This window comes from Chionomys nivalis, chromosome 1, assembly GCF_950005125.1.
Source record: "Chionomys nivalis chromosome 1, mChiNiv1.1, whole genome shotgun sequence".
NCBI classification, from domain to species: domain Eukaryota; kingdom Metazoa; phylum Chordata; class Mammalia; order Rodentia; family Cricetidae; genus Chionomys; species Chionomys nivalis.
In genome coordinates, this window is record NC_080086.1 from 9,205,088 (window position 1) to 9,218,915 (window position 13,828).

Here is a 13,828-nt window from a genome sequence, read left to right on the forward strand (position 1 = left end):
GAAACACATGTCCAAAATCAGAAATGGTATGATCTATGTTGTGGAACAACATGAATCTATCCATGCTTACTTAGTTCTGTATAAATAAAGAAATACTCTGACTGCTAGTCAGTAAGGCAGCAAGATTCTCCCAACCATTCTGCCTGGCTCATCCTTCCCTCACCAACTCCATATTTCCTCTGTGGGACCTGGCCACCACTGGCACTGGCCCCAGCATCTCAACTTTCTGTTCCTGCCACCATGTCTCTGGCTATCTGCCATGCATACCCATCATGATAAACTCTTAGCCCTCTAAAGGCATAAACTAAAATAAACTGTTTACTCTTTAAGTTGCCTTTGTTGTTTGTGTTTTTTTTCAAAACATCAAAAATGTGACTAAGGCATTTAAGAAAGAGGCTACAAAACACATTTTCTTAAAGAAGGAATATCGGTGAGAACCATACAAAATGTTTCACAGTTTGTACTACCATTGAAAGACACATGGAAAAGAGATGTAAACATAGATTAAACTATTCCAATAGTTAAAATCTAGGCCACTGAAAAGGCAAGTATTACTAAAGATGAAGACCAAAGGCAGTTCTTACAATTGCTGTTGGGGATGATTACCATGAATCATTTCCTCTGAGATTAAAACCTTTATCTTGGAGGGATGCTCATTAAGACACAGGATGTTAAAGAGTGGTGAAACTATGGTATGCTTAAAGACAGAATGTCAAAAGGGAGGTAAAGCTACAGGATGTTCTAAGGGGAGGGGAAACTTTCCATATTGTAGGAAAATTCATTAAGTTTGGGAAATAAACAACTCAAGGTCTTCATGAAGTCCCTGAAAATGACCAGATTCGTCAGGCCTTTCTCCCTGAAGTCTATTTTGGTAGTAAGTACAAAGAGGCATGTTCAGATAATTTGAGCAGCCTGGAAGTAGCAATGAGCACCTGAACAATCTGGAAGAGGCTCAGACACACTGAACTACCTGGAAAGTTTACCCTCTAACCAATTAAGCTGCCTACTGGCTGTGATGTGGGATTCCCCTCCATATGCTGTGAATATTATTGGTGAATAAAGAAACTGCCTTGTCCTGTTGATAAGGGCAGAACTTAGGTAGGCAGGGAAAACTAAAGTGAATACTGGAAGAAAACAGATTGGATTCCAAAGAAGGCATGGAGGCTCTGACAGAGACAGACACACTGACATTTTGCTTGTAGGCAACAACCTCATGGTAATGCTTAAGCTATTGGCCAAACAGTATTGCAAATAATATAGTTTCTGTGTGATTATTTCAGGTCTGAGCTGCTGGGCAGCTAGTAAATGAACTAGCGGTCACTAACAACAAATTGGCATTCCAATATGGTGGACTAAATCCATGTAAAACCTGAGAGGACTTAGAAAGGAATTCTAAACACTAAAAAACAAAGTTTGGCTGCATTTATTTTCCTGAATGAACTTTTGCTGGCAGCATGCTGTGGTACCTTTAAGAAAGGTCTTACTGATTCAGCAGTAGCAGAAAAAAAAGCCATGTGATTTGAAATGCTGGCTTTCTGGGCCATGCTGCCAGTGTGACCTCTGGCTCTTTCAGGAGAATGAGCATTTAACTAGGGTTTGTGAGCAGACTACTACAACTTGCTTAATGGCAACAAAGACTGCCTGTGTGCCTAAAAATGGCAACACAGACTGGCTGTGAGCATGGCTATCAGAGTCAGAAAACAGCTCTGTCATGCTGGACTTGGCAGGGAGAGCAGGCATTGCCATATATACCCTTGCAATGGTGTCGCTTTAGTTCATAAGAAGGGCTTAGCATTTTATTTTTTTCTCCCCTCCTCCCACTTCCCTCTGCTCCCCCACACACCCTCTAGTCCTAAGAGAGGGCAAGGCAACTTGCCCTGTAGGAAGTCCAAGGCCCTCCCCGCTGTATTCAGGCTTAGGAAGGTATACATCCAAAGAGAATAGGATCCCAAAAAGCCAGAACATGCAGTCTAGATAAATCCCAATGCCATTATCACTGGCCCCTTAGTCTGTCCCAATTGTCAACTATGTTCAGAGGGTCCAGTTTGATCCCATCCTCATTTGTTTCCAGTCCACCTGGAGTTGGTGAGCTCCCGTTAGCTCAGGCACACTGTCTCAGTGGGTGAACCAACCCCTCATGGTCCTGACTTCCTTGCTCATATTCTGCTCCAAGATCCAGTAGAAGAGCAGAAGGAAGGCTTAGCATCTTAAGAAGCATTTCTGGTCAGAAAATAATTTCAAATACACAATAGGACAGATTCAGACATAAAAGACCTTTAAACAAGACACAGAGTGTTTAAAAAAATATATGCAGACTTGGGACAGAGAAGAAAAAGAGTATAGAGAGTTATAAAGGGAAGTAAATGGTTTATAAAAAAAACAAAGTTTTTAAAGAGACAGAGTGTAGACAGTCATAAATTAAAAGGAATAAAGAAAGAATAAGCCATGTAAAGATGGAATATAAAAAGCGAGTCTAAATTATGTATATTATTGTGTTTTCTTTGAATTTTTTTGACTGTGAAGGAGCTAAGTAACCAACATATATACTTTAAAGGTATTTTGTCTTCAAAATTCAAGTCTATAGATGTGTTGTTTTGAAAAAGAGGTTCTACTTTTGTTTCCACAAAAGATGAGAACCTATGGGATCATTCCAGACTAATATGATTTAATGTACCAAAACCCCCAGAAAGTTTGTCATAAATACCCCCCAAAATACTTTGCCCAACAAAAAGCAGGATGCAGTATGGAAAGAACTACACCCACATTCCCAAATATTGTCTATAAATGTTTGTTTACATTTAAAGGGGGATATGCTATATAGATTTGCATTGGTATGGATACTGATTTATTGATACAAATTTAAGGTCAATTTTGTTGTTCTGTGTATCTGTATATTTCTGCTCTTGATTAAGGTATTGTGATTATACAGTTTACTTAAAAATATAATGTATAATTAAGAAATATTAGTTAATAGAGAGTCATCTATAATAGTCAAGCATGTAGATATGTTAGATTTTCTAGACAGACAAATATGTATTTCAGATGGATAGGTGTTCTTTAAACCTTTCAAAGACTACAGAATATTGCATTTAAAATGTATAAGAACTTAGGACTTTTTATGACAATGAGACACATTTGTTCCTGGCAGCACCAATTACTTCAAGAGGAATATGGGCATCATGGAGTCTCCTTATGGAGTTTACTAGCCATTTGGGCAATAAATTGCTCTTGCCTGGCCTGCTTAATGGTATGGTGTGTGAACTGGACATGCGGGACCCATGGAAAAATAACTGCTGAAGTTTTCTAAAGAAGACGAGACAATCCTTTGGGGTTCCTACTTCATAAAAGAGTCTGCTAGAGGTCTATTCTGCAGGACACAGAAGAAAGTGACAGATAAACTGTCAATATAAGCAGAGCTGTCTTTGAAATTTACTGCTTCATGGAAAAGTCTGCTGGATACTATGGGCCTGTTAAGCTGAAGGTGGATGCCTCAATGGTACAGAATAACTTTGGGTGACTATCCAGGCAGCAAGAAGTCTCTGTCAATTCTAGAGTTTTGGAATTTGTTTACAATGTACTTTCTGTTTACTTAGGTAATAGTATATCCTTCTGGAATATTTAATGGAGTTGAAGAATTTATAGTTATAGTTATAGTTGTCCTTAGTTATGATAAAAGATAAAGGATATTTAAATATTGTAATTGTAATTATTGCTTGATACCTGTTTTGTTATATGTAATTTTACTATGTTAAAGTTAAAACTTTCCTTTTAATTTAAACAGAAAAGGGAAGGGGATGTGGAATTCCCTTCTCTATGCTGTGAATACCATTGGTCAATAAAGAAACTGCCTGGGACTGTTGATAGGGCAGAACTTACGTAGGCAAGTAAAACTAAAGTGAATGATGGGAAAAAGATGGGCAGAATCCAAAGAAACCATGGAACCTCCACCAGAGACAAACATGCTGAAACTTTGCTAATAGGCCATGACCTTGTGGTGATGCTTAAGCTATTGGCCAAACTGTATTGCAAATTATATAGTTTCTGTGTGATTATTTTGGGGCTGAGCAGCCGGGAACCAACAAGTGGCCTCCCTACAATGAGGCTGTGCAGTTTGTTCTGTGTTTCAGGTTTTTGTGAGTAGGCATTGGTGGTGCAGCTGTTTTTTAAACATTTCTGCTTCTAAAATAACTCCTCACCCATATTCCTGTAAGTAACCCCAATAAATAACATCAACCAAATTTGACTTGGGTATCTTGGGTATCTTTATTTTAAGATGTTGGCTCCCTATCTGGTGAAAGTGTACATTTGTTATGTCACAAAATAATCAATACAGTTACTTTAGAAGATGGCTAAACTATGCCTCACAGAACTAATACTCTCAGCATAGAATTCAACCATCACATTTTCATGTTTGATCAAGGGCACTAAAAATTGTATCTAAACAAAATCCTGTGCACAGATGTGAATAGCAATTTTATTGGTAATTTCTTTTTTTTTTTTAAGACAGGGTTTCTCCATAGCTTTTTTGGTTCCTGTCCTGGAACTAGCTCTTCTAGACCAGGCTGGCCTCAAACTCAAAGAGATCTGCCTGCCTCTGCCTCCCAAGTGCTGGGATTAAAGGCATGTGCCACCACTGCCCGGCTTTATTGGTAATTTCTAACATGTGAAAGCAACTGTGATGTCTTCCAGTACAAACGAAGCTAAAATGAGGTAGCTATAGACTGTTGTTAATTACTACAAACAAATGTGCTATAAACTCATAAAGAATTCTCCAAAGAACCTGAAGGCATGCTGTTAGATGACAGTAACCACTGTGATAGGTTGAATTCAATCATGTGACATTCTGTAAAGGTGTAACTGTGCAGATTGTAGGAGGATTACTGCCATGTTTGGGTAAATCATGTGGCAGAGCAAATTGAATTTTTAGATACAAAAATTATTTATGCCATTATATGTATGCTTAAATTTGCAGAAAGTTTAATTCCCTAATGGATGAAGAAAGTGTGGAATATATACATATTAGAGTACTAATCAGCAGTAAAAAACAATGACTTCTCGAATTTTGCGTGCAAATGGATGGAAATAGAAAACACTATCCTGAGTGAGGTATCCCAAACCCCAAAAGAGGAACATGGGATGTACTCACTCATAATCGGTTTCTAGCCATAAATAAAGGACATTGAGCATATAACTTGTGATCCTAGAGAAGCTAAATAAGAAAGTGAACCCAAAGAAAATCGTATAGTCATCCGCCTGGATAGGGGAAGTAGACAAGATTGCCGGGCAAAAACTGGGAACTTGCGGGTAAGGTGGCATGGGGCAAAGGGGAAATGGGATGAGAAACGTGAGAAGGGGAGGATGGGAGGAGCTTGGGGGATTGGGATGGTTGGGATATAGGAAGGGTGGATACGGGAGCAGCGAAGTATATATCCTAACTAAGGGAGCCATTTTAGGGTTGTCAAGAGACTTGACTCTAGAGGGGCTCACAGGTGTCCAGGGAGATGTCCCCAGCTGGTACCTTGGGCAACTGAGGAGAGGGAACCTGAAATGACCCTATCCTATACTGATGAATATCTTGCATATCACCTTAGAACCTTCATCTGGCAATGGATCGAGGTAGAGACAGAGACTCAATTTGGAGCAACGGTCTGAGCTCTTAAGGTCCAAATGAGGAGCAGAAGGAGCGAGAACATGAGCAAGAAAGTCAGGACCACGAGAGGTGCACTGATTTATTGATAATAAATATTGATAATAAATCAGAGTGGAACTGATTTATTGGGAGCCCACCAAGGCCAGCTAGTCTGGGACTGAATAAGCATGGGTTGAAACTGGACTCTCTGAGCATGGCGGACAAAGAAGGCTGATGAGAAGCCAAGGACAATGGCACTAGGCTTCGATCCTAATACATGAACTGGCTTTGTGGGAGCTTAGCCTGTTTGGACGCTCACCTTCCTGGACCTAGATAGAAGACCTTCGTCTTCCCGCAGGGCAGGGAATTTGGACTGCTCTTCAGTATCGAGAGGGAGGGGGAATGGTGTGGGGGGAGGAGAAGAGGAGTGGGGATAGGGGGAGGGGAGTGGGGGGAGGGGGCAATATTTGGGAGGAGGGGAGGGAAATAGGAAACGGGGAGCAGGTGGAAATTTTAATTAAAAAAGAATAAAAAAAAGATCCAAAAAAAAAAAAAAGAAAGAAATTCAAATGCCAACTAGGAATTCTGAGCAATCATATTATGTCAAGATGCATGCATTTGTTTTCAAAAGAAGTACTAACCAAGTAAGGGCTGTTGAATTAGTGGAAGATTATATTCTGTTGTGGGGAGGATAAGAAGTGTGGGAGGAGGGGAGGGAAATGGGAAACGGGGAGCAGTTGGAAATTTTAATTAAAAAAGAATAAAAAAAAAATTCAAAAAAAAAAAAGAACAAGATTTGCATCCTTCACAAACACTGATCTAGAAATGGAATTGAGAATAAAGGAAAAAAAGGAGAATTTTATTGTTGTCTTCTTTTGGTTTGTGGTGACAATACAATAGTTTTGTAGTGTTGAGGAATGTTTATTGTAGTATAGAGGTACAAGAATTTAAAGAGAGAGATGACAAGTGGCAAACTCTCTACAACCTAGCAAAGACTAAGAGAATATTGCCATGGATTAAAACACATGGCTGTGTGACTTCATTATCCACTTCACTCTTAGACATATGTACACACTAGATCTGTGGGTGTCAATCATGAATGTCGGTTGTGTACATGGGCTTGATTAAGTGTGAGAACCGGATGAATGTTTCATGCTGAGAAGTTTGCAATGAAGATAAAATTTCAAATACATAAAGAAAGCAAAAGGAAACAGTCCAGTGACAAATCCTAAACTTTCCACAAACTCTTGCAGGTACTAACATTATATAAACCTGGTTACTTTAGTAATATGGGACAGAGTTGAGACAATGGCTTGGTATATAAGATTTCCTCAGGTCACCCTTTGTTCCCTAATTGTTATGGTTTAGATGAGAATGTTCCTCCATAGCCTCACATATTTGAATGCTTTTTCCTTGTCAGTGAAACTGCTAGGGAAAGTTTAGGAGGTATGACCTTGCTGAAGTAGGTGTGGCCTTGCTTGAGTAGGTGTCGCTAGGAGTGGGCTGTGATGTTTCAAAAATCCGTGCCAGGACCAGTCTCTCTCTCTCTCTCTCTCTCTCTCTCTCTCTCTCTCTCTCTCTCTCTCTCTCTCTCTGTCTCTCTCTCTCTGTCTCTCTCTCTCTCTCTCTCTCTCTTCCTGCTGCCTGTGAAGCTTTCAGCTACTACTGAGACAGTGCCATGCCTGTCTGTTTCCCACTATGGTGATCATGAATTAACATTAAGACTGAAAGCAAGTTTCAAATTACGTTTTTTCATTTGTAAGAGTAGCTTCGGCCATGGCCTCTTTTCACAGCAGTAGAATAGTAACTAAGATACCAAGATAATCAACTACAGTCTTTGAATCCTAGGATGGATAGTTTTTGGTCAACATGTCATAAGTTAGAGTTACTGTAAAGAACCTCATGTAAAAAAAAAATGTGCTTCTATTAGATTGCTTGTCTACAAGTCTGTAAGACATTTTCTTGATTGATGGTTGACCCAAGAGTCCCAGGCCACTGGGGATGGTACAATCTTTCGGCAGGCTGAGTAAACCAAATCAGATCACTTTTCCAAGGTCTCTGCTTCAATTATGCCTCCAGGTTCCTGTCCTGCTAAATTCTGCTGTCTTTCCTCAGTAATAGACTATAGCCTGAAAATGTAAGATGAAATAAACCCTTTCCTCTCCAAACTGCTCTGGTCATGGTCTTTATTACAGTAATAGAAACCTAAGCAATCAAGATATAAGGAAAGTCATTCTCTCTTTGTGCACCTATAGCTTCTTTCTTCAGTTATAAAATGGTGACAGTAATATCTAGTTGATGGAATTATAATAAAGAACAAGTCCATTGATCAGATTAGCACCTGACATCCAGTAAGAGGTCAATAAATGATAGTAACTATTACTATTGCTTTTTCTGTCTTCTTTACTAGGCTGCAGGTAACATGTTTTACATAAACATCTAACTTTTGTCTCTTGGGTTCTTTTCCTGAGATTCTGTAGGAGGTATCATTTCACTATACACATGAAATCACCCACCATAACACCCTAATGATAAGCTGTCACTGTATTATGTTAACCAGTACCTTCTTAGAACTGTCTTTCTGTTTAAACATTACTCAGTATTTCATCAGACCAGACTTTGCCAGAAGTCACTGAAAACAAATAGACTTTATGTTCCCCGGACAAAGTTAAAATGAACAGTATGTTTTTTACAACATTCTTGCAATTGATTATTAACTCTGTCGCTTGCATTCAGCTACTTAAGACCTCAAAGTCAGCTAGGTCAGGAAATTAATGTGCTGGAAAAGGCATCCATGCTTGATGTCTCATCCTTTATAAGGTTTTGAGAGATTGTTATGGGCTCAACATCTTTATTTTATAAGGTGGGTGATTGGGGTAACTGCTTCCCTTTCCTTCCTTGACTTTTTCACATCACACTGTTAAGGGAATCCTTTCTCCTGTGTTTAAAGTTGACGATGTCATCAATTACCCATAGTTTTGTGACAAAATCAAAGGTCAGAATTATCATATTTTCAGATAAAAAAAATAAGACTTTATTAAGTTTTCACCTAGATCTTTGTGTCAGGTCTTTTTATTAATGCCAAATTCTGTCTCATCAGACTATGTTCTTTCATTACAGAATTTTTAAAAATACTGAGAAAATAATTCAATAGTTTGAGATATATATCTTATATATAAGATAAAATATCTTATAGATACTAAGCCTCTAGATTTTTACATTGATTCTAAGAATATTTTACATGTCACACACATTTTTTATTTTATTTTAACTATGCTTATAGTTATGTCATGACCCATCAAGAACCAGAGGAAATATCAAAATACATCTAGCTTTCCAATATTAATAAATATGCAAACATCAAAAATATCATCAAAGGAAAACCTTACCCAAATTTAAAACACTTAGGTCAAGATATAGATAATGTTGTTAAAGTTTTATACTTCAATGAAAGTTCTAACTTGAAACAATGTTCTTTCAAATGACTTGTTTCCTTTATTCTAAGTAAAAATTCCCTCTTGACTAATCTTTGTTTGAAACTCTGACACCCATCCCACCTTGAATCCATCACAGCGCCTTGTTTTCCTTGGTCTTGAAGGTTGGACTTCTGCTGTTTTGCTTAAATGCTGAGTCTGGTCCATGATTGGATAGTGGATGTGATGGGACTGTCTGTAATTACTGTTGATAAATGCTTCAGTTGAAATGATCACCTACCAAGAGAGAAAAGGTGGCATTTATTAAACTTGTACATGATTTTTTATATTTGAAATGAGCAAAAACATTAAATAATAGAAACTAGGATTTTGATATCATTCTGCCTGTGTAGATTATACAGTCTAAGGAAAGAAAATGTGCATTAAATTTCTCCTTAAATTTTTATACAGTGCCAAATAGTGCCTTGCATAATAACAGATACTCAAAATGAACAGGAAGAAATCATACTATGACTTCTAACAAGAACGTTGTTAAGATGGTTTCACAGAGGAGTAGCACCATGGGATAAACCAGTAGAGTTTACATTTTGTGAACTGTGTGTGTAAGGTATGTTCCAAGTGCATCAGAGACCCTTGTTACGTGTGACTTGTCTTGAGAAGTCATGTATTCCCCAGGAGAAAAGGTAATTGAAAACACATGAGATTAAAAACAGCCAGATCCCTTCCCTAGGCTTTGCCACTGTATTCAGAGACTTTGATTAAATATATAGTGTTTTTCCTTTATTACATGGATGGTGTTGTAAGATAAGCTTCATTCTGTGCTCCTTCTCTTGCTGAACACATTAAATGTTATCTGTATAAAGGGGCTTCTTGTCCTTTTGTACAGGAATAAGGGCTGCGCTGTCTATGCTATATTTAACTAGTTCCATGTGGATTAGCAACTGACATGCACTTAATTACTTCATTAGAAACAATATTTATGAATTGTCATACCTGCAGAGTAAATTCCTACAAGTGTTTGGTGTCAAATATACTAAAAATTATATTTTAAGTGTTTTCTAGTACCTATTCTTTTTTTTTTTTAAGATAGGGTTTCTCTGTGTAGCCCTGGCTGTCCTGAAACTACCTTTGTAGTCCAGGATGATCCCAAACTCACAGTGATCTTCCTGCCTCTGTCTCCTGAGTGTGGGCATCAAAGGCATGGGCCACTACCACCCAGCTTGAGTGTCTGTTCTTTTTTGTTGTGGTGGTGGTTTTTCGAGACAAGGTTACTCTGTGTAGCTTTGGAGCTTGTCCTGGAATTCACGCTGTAGACCAGGCTGGCCTTGAACTCACAGAGATCCACCTGCCACTGCTTCCCAAGTGCTAGGATTGAAAGTATGCACCACCACCACCAAGCATGAGTGTCTATTCTTAAGAGTAAGAAAGTAAACAAGTTTCTTCCTTCAGTTCATTTATGTTAACTAATGTGTTTTTTACTAAAATTTAGAAAATATGCACTTATTTACACATGTGTGCATGAAGGCATATTTGTGTATCTAAAATATCTATAGATAAAGAGAAATAGAAACATGATTTGGTGGATGTGCCCATTACACAGTATGTTTACTCCATGCTAAGCGTATGTTTGATTGTTATCTTATGCTACTTACAATCTGCAAAATTGATTAGAACATGGAATTAGTAAACATCTAAACACTGATTCTAAAGGACATATCAGGGCAGATTCCTGGGCACCTTGTTTCACACAGTTTAACCAACTAACTAATAAGTAACCTTTCACACATATTTCTGTTGAAAAGTACTTTCTAGAGTATATGTTCACATCATTAACATTGAAGTAGCAGAGCATAAAATGTTAGGTCAAACTAGCATAAAATGTTAGGTCAAACTAGCCTGAAGGTTATTACACACAATCTCTCTCTCTCTCTCTCTCTCTCTCTCTCTCTCTCTCTCTCTCTCTCTCTCATATAGTTTTGGTCTCTGTCATGCTCTCTCTCTCTCTCTCTCATATAGTTTTGGTCTCTGTCATGCACGTTTTCATGAAAGAACTCTTAACTACAGTTTGTCTTATTTTAAGTCGCGAATTTGGAAACAATAAAACACCACAACATGCACAGTATCTACAAACACACTATGAACAGGTCACACTCAAACAGTAAACTGTGGCCTCACCTCCTATGACCTCCTCCAAGAACTCAACTATCCCCTCCACTGACCAACTGATGGCCCAAGCTGTCATCATGTGGTTTATGCTGGCCATTGGCCACAAAACACCAGCACTCTTGATTTTGAGGTCAGTATTAGGAAATTTGTCGAAACACAATTTATAAATAAGGAGGGTCAACTGGGTGAATTACCCATTAATTTTTCATTTTTCCTTTTCTTGTGTATGAATGTGTGCATGGTCATCTATGTGCAAGTGCATGTGTTTTTCTATGAGTGTATGTATGCATGTAAAGGCATGTTCAAATATCTGTAGATGCATGTGTGTGCAAGTTCACGGGCATGTGTGTGTACATGCACATGCATGCATGTGTGCATGTGAAGGTCAGAGGACAGCCTCAGATGTTTTTTGTTTGTTTGTTCATTTTTTTTTTGGCAGGAACTCTGACCAGCCTGGAACTCAATAAGCAAAGTAGGCTAGCTGGCCAGCAAGCCCAGGGACCTATCTGTCTCTACCATGAAGTACTGGGATCATGGGCACATACCACTACATCCAGATTTTTTTTAATGTGGGTTCTGTGGAATTAATTAATGTCCTGTGCTTGCAGGCCTAGCACTTTACCAGTTGAGCTAGCTCTCTACTGACCATATATTTTGAAATTTATTTCTATCAAGTTATTACGTACCACATGGTTATTACTGAACTTGGTGGTGTATGCCTGTAATCCCAGCAGCAATGAGGCAGAGGAGTAGGCCTAGCAATTCAAGGCCAGCTTGGGCAAAATATAAGCTCATGCAGACCACAGAAAAGCGTGCCTATGTATGAATTCCAGCGATTTCATTTTCTTTACATGTTCCAGCCAACTTAGTGCCTGGGTGGCATGGCAGGAGCAGAAAATCAGTCATGTGTTGTGTTGAGGTTGTAAGAAATCCTACAGTAAGTTTCCCAGCATTTCCCCAGGCTTGTCTCTGTTCGATATTTAACATTAGGAAACAGCCTTTACAAGGTAATCTCATGTTGGCGTGGTTTGTAAAGTTTGTCTTGCTTGGCTTCACACCTAATGTTTCACATACATTCTCAAACCTCTAAAGGCAGCCATCCAAACCCTCCGATCCAGGTTCATCCTACAGTGACTGAATGAAATTCTTATCCTCCATCCTTGCCTGCCTCATCGTGCACAGTCCATCTGGCCTCAGAATCTTCCAGAGATCCCTAGACCATGCAAAACATAATTTATAGTTCCCACTTTCTGTCCTCACAAACTAAGCCCAGTTATTGTTTGAAGTTTTATTTTCAATCCACTTGCAAAGCTCTCCACACATGGCGCCACCATTTCAAGAAGATTGCGCTCCTCCCTTTGGAAGTTTCTTCCTCACCCCAAACCTTCCTCACTTATAGATTGTGTATCTTCCCCAATCTTCTCCTTTCAATATTCCCATTACCTCCACGAAAACAATAGCTGCAGTTCTGATATTTTGGGGATGTGTGCACTAATTGAGCATTACCTTCTGTATTCTCCCTCTCTTCTAAGACAAACTAACTCGGCATACTTCTAGATATTGGGGGTAAATACTTGCAACACAAACAGTGGAAAGATAAACCGTTGGTCTCATTTTCTCATAAACACTAAGCTGTAAACTGATTTATAATTAAAGTGGAGGTGAGATGGTCACTCTGGCTTGAATCATATGACATCAATTTTCTGTACCTTGGAATTTGAAGACTCATTTGAGGGCGTGGAATATGCTTTATCTGAATGTGTTGTTTCTTGGTTCTAAATGACTAAGAAGAGTATTTCAAACAAAGTTTACAGGTGACCACAGGCATCTGAATGTACCTTGCCAGTCTTCCCTGAGGAGAGCACAGTCTTCCCTGATAGATGGGGGAAGCAGGGTCAGAATTATCTGGCCTCTGCTGATGTGTGTCTGTGTTGTACTGTTCATGGGCCACAGGCATGCAACACTGACAAGAGCCCATCTGCCCAAGGAACCGAGGAGAAGGAAAACAGGACTGCCTACACCTTTCCTGGTAACCCGAGGATCCCCGTGCTCTATTGAGAGTAACAATTTTCTCATCATCTTTGCAAAATGAGGGCAGAAAGTGGCATACTGGGAGCTCTCCATTGTGCTAGGAGCTAAACTAGCTAGAAATTGAAAATCTTTAAGTTGGAGATAAAGGCACCAGGAAAATCTCACATTCCTTTTTCCCAAGTCACACAGCAGAAGAATCACACACTCATCTGGCAGCAGAGACTGAAGCAGCTCAGAGACTCTGCTTATTCCTGGCTACCATCTAGCTCTGCACCCTCCTTTTCCCAGATCAAAGAAAGTCAAGAACGGAAAGAAAGAGAGAGAGGAGAGGAGAGGAGAGGAGAGGAGAGGAGAGGAGAGGAGAGGAGAGGAGAGGAGAGGAGAGGAGAGGAGAGGAGAGGAGAGGAGAGGAGAGGAGAGGAGAGGAAATAAGGGGGAATCAACTCATCGTTCTAAATGGTTGAAGTTCCATTTATCCAGACAGAACTGGGAAATGATTTGCCAACTCTTATTTTCCAATTATCTTTTACTTTCTATAACTAGAGACTGTGGAAACCTGAGTCATTTC

General features: G+C 39.1%; 1 protein-coding gene across 1 annotated transcript in view; it reads right to left on the bottom strand.

Moving 5' to 3' along the window:
* Slco1b3 (solute carrier organic anion transporter family member 1B3) overlaps positions 1–9,270 on the bottom strand; it is a 61,344-nt gene extending 52,074 nt beyond the window's left edge. Inside the window, exon 1 of the mRNA XM_057782978.1 lies at positions 9,187–9,270. Coding sequence (XP_057638961.1) covers positions 9,187–9,270 — 84 coding nt within the window. The remainder of the gene's footprint in view (positions 1–9,186) is intronic.
* Positions 9,271–13,828: the final 4,558 nt, after the last annotated feature.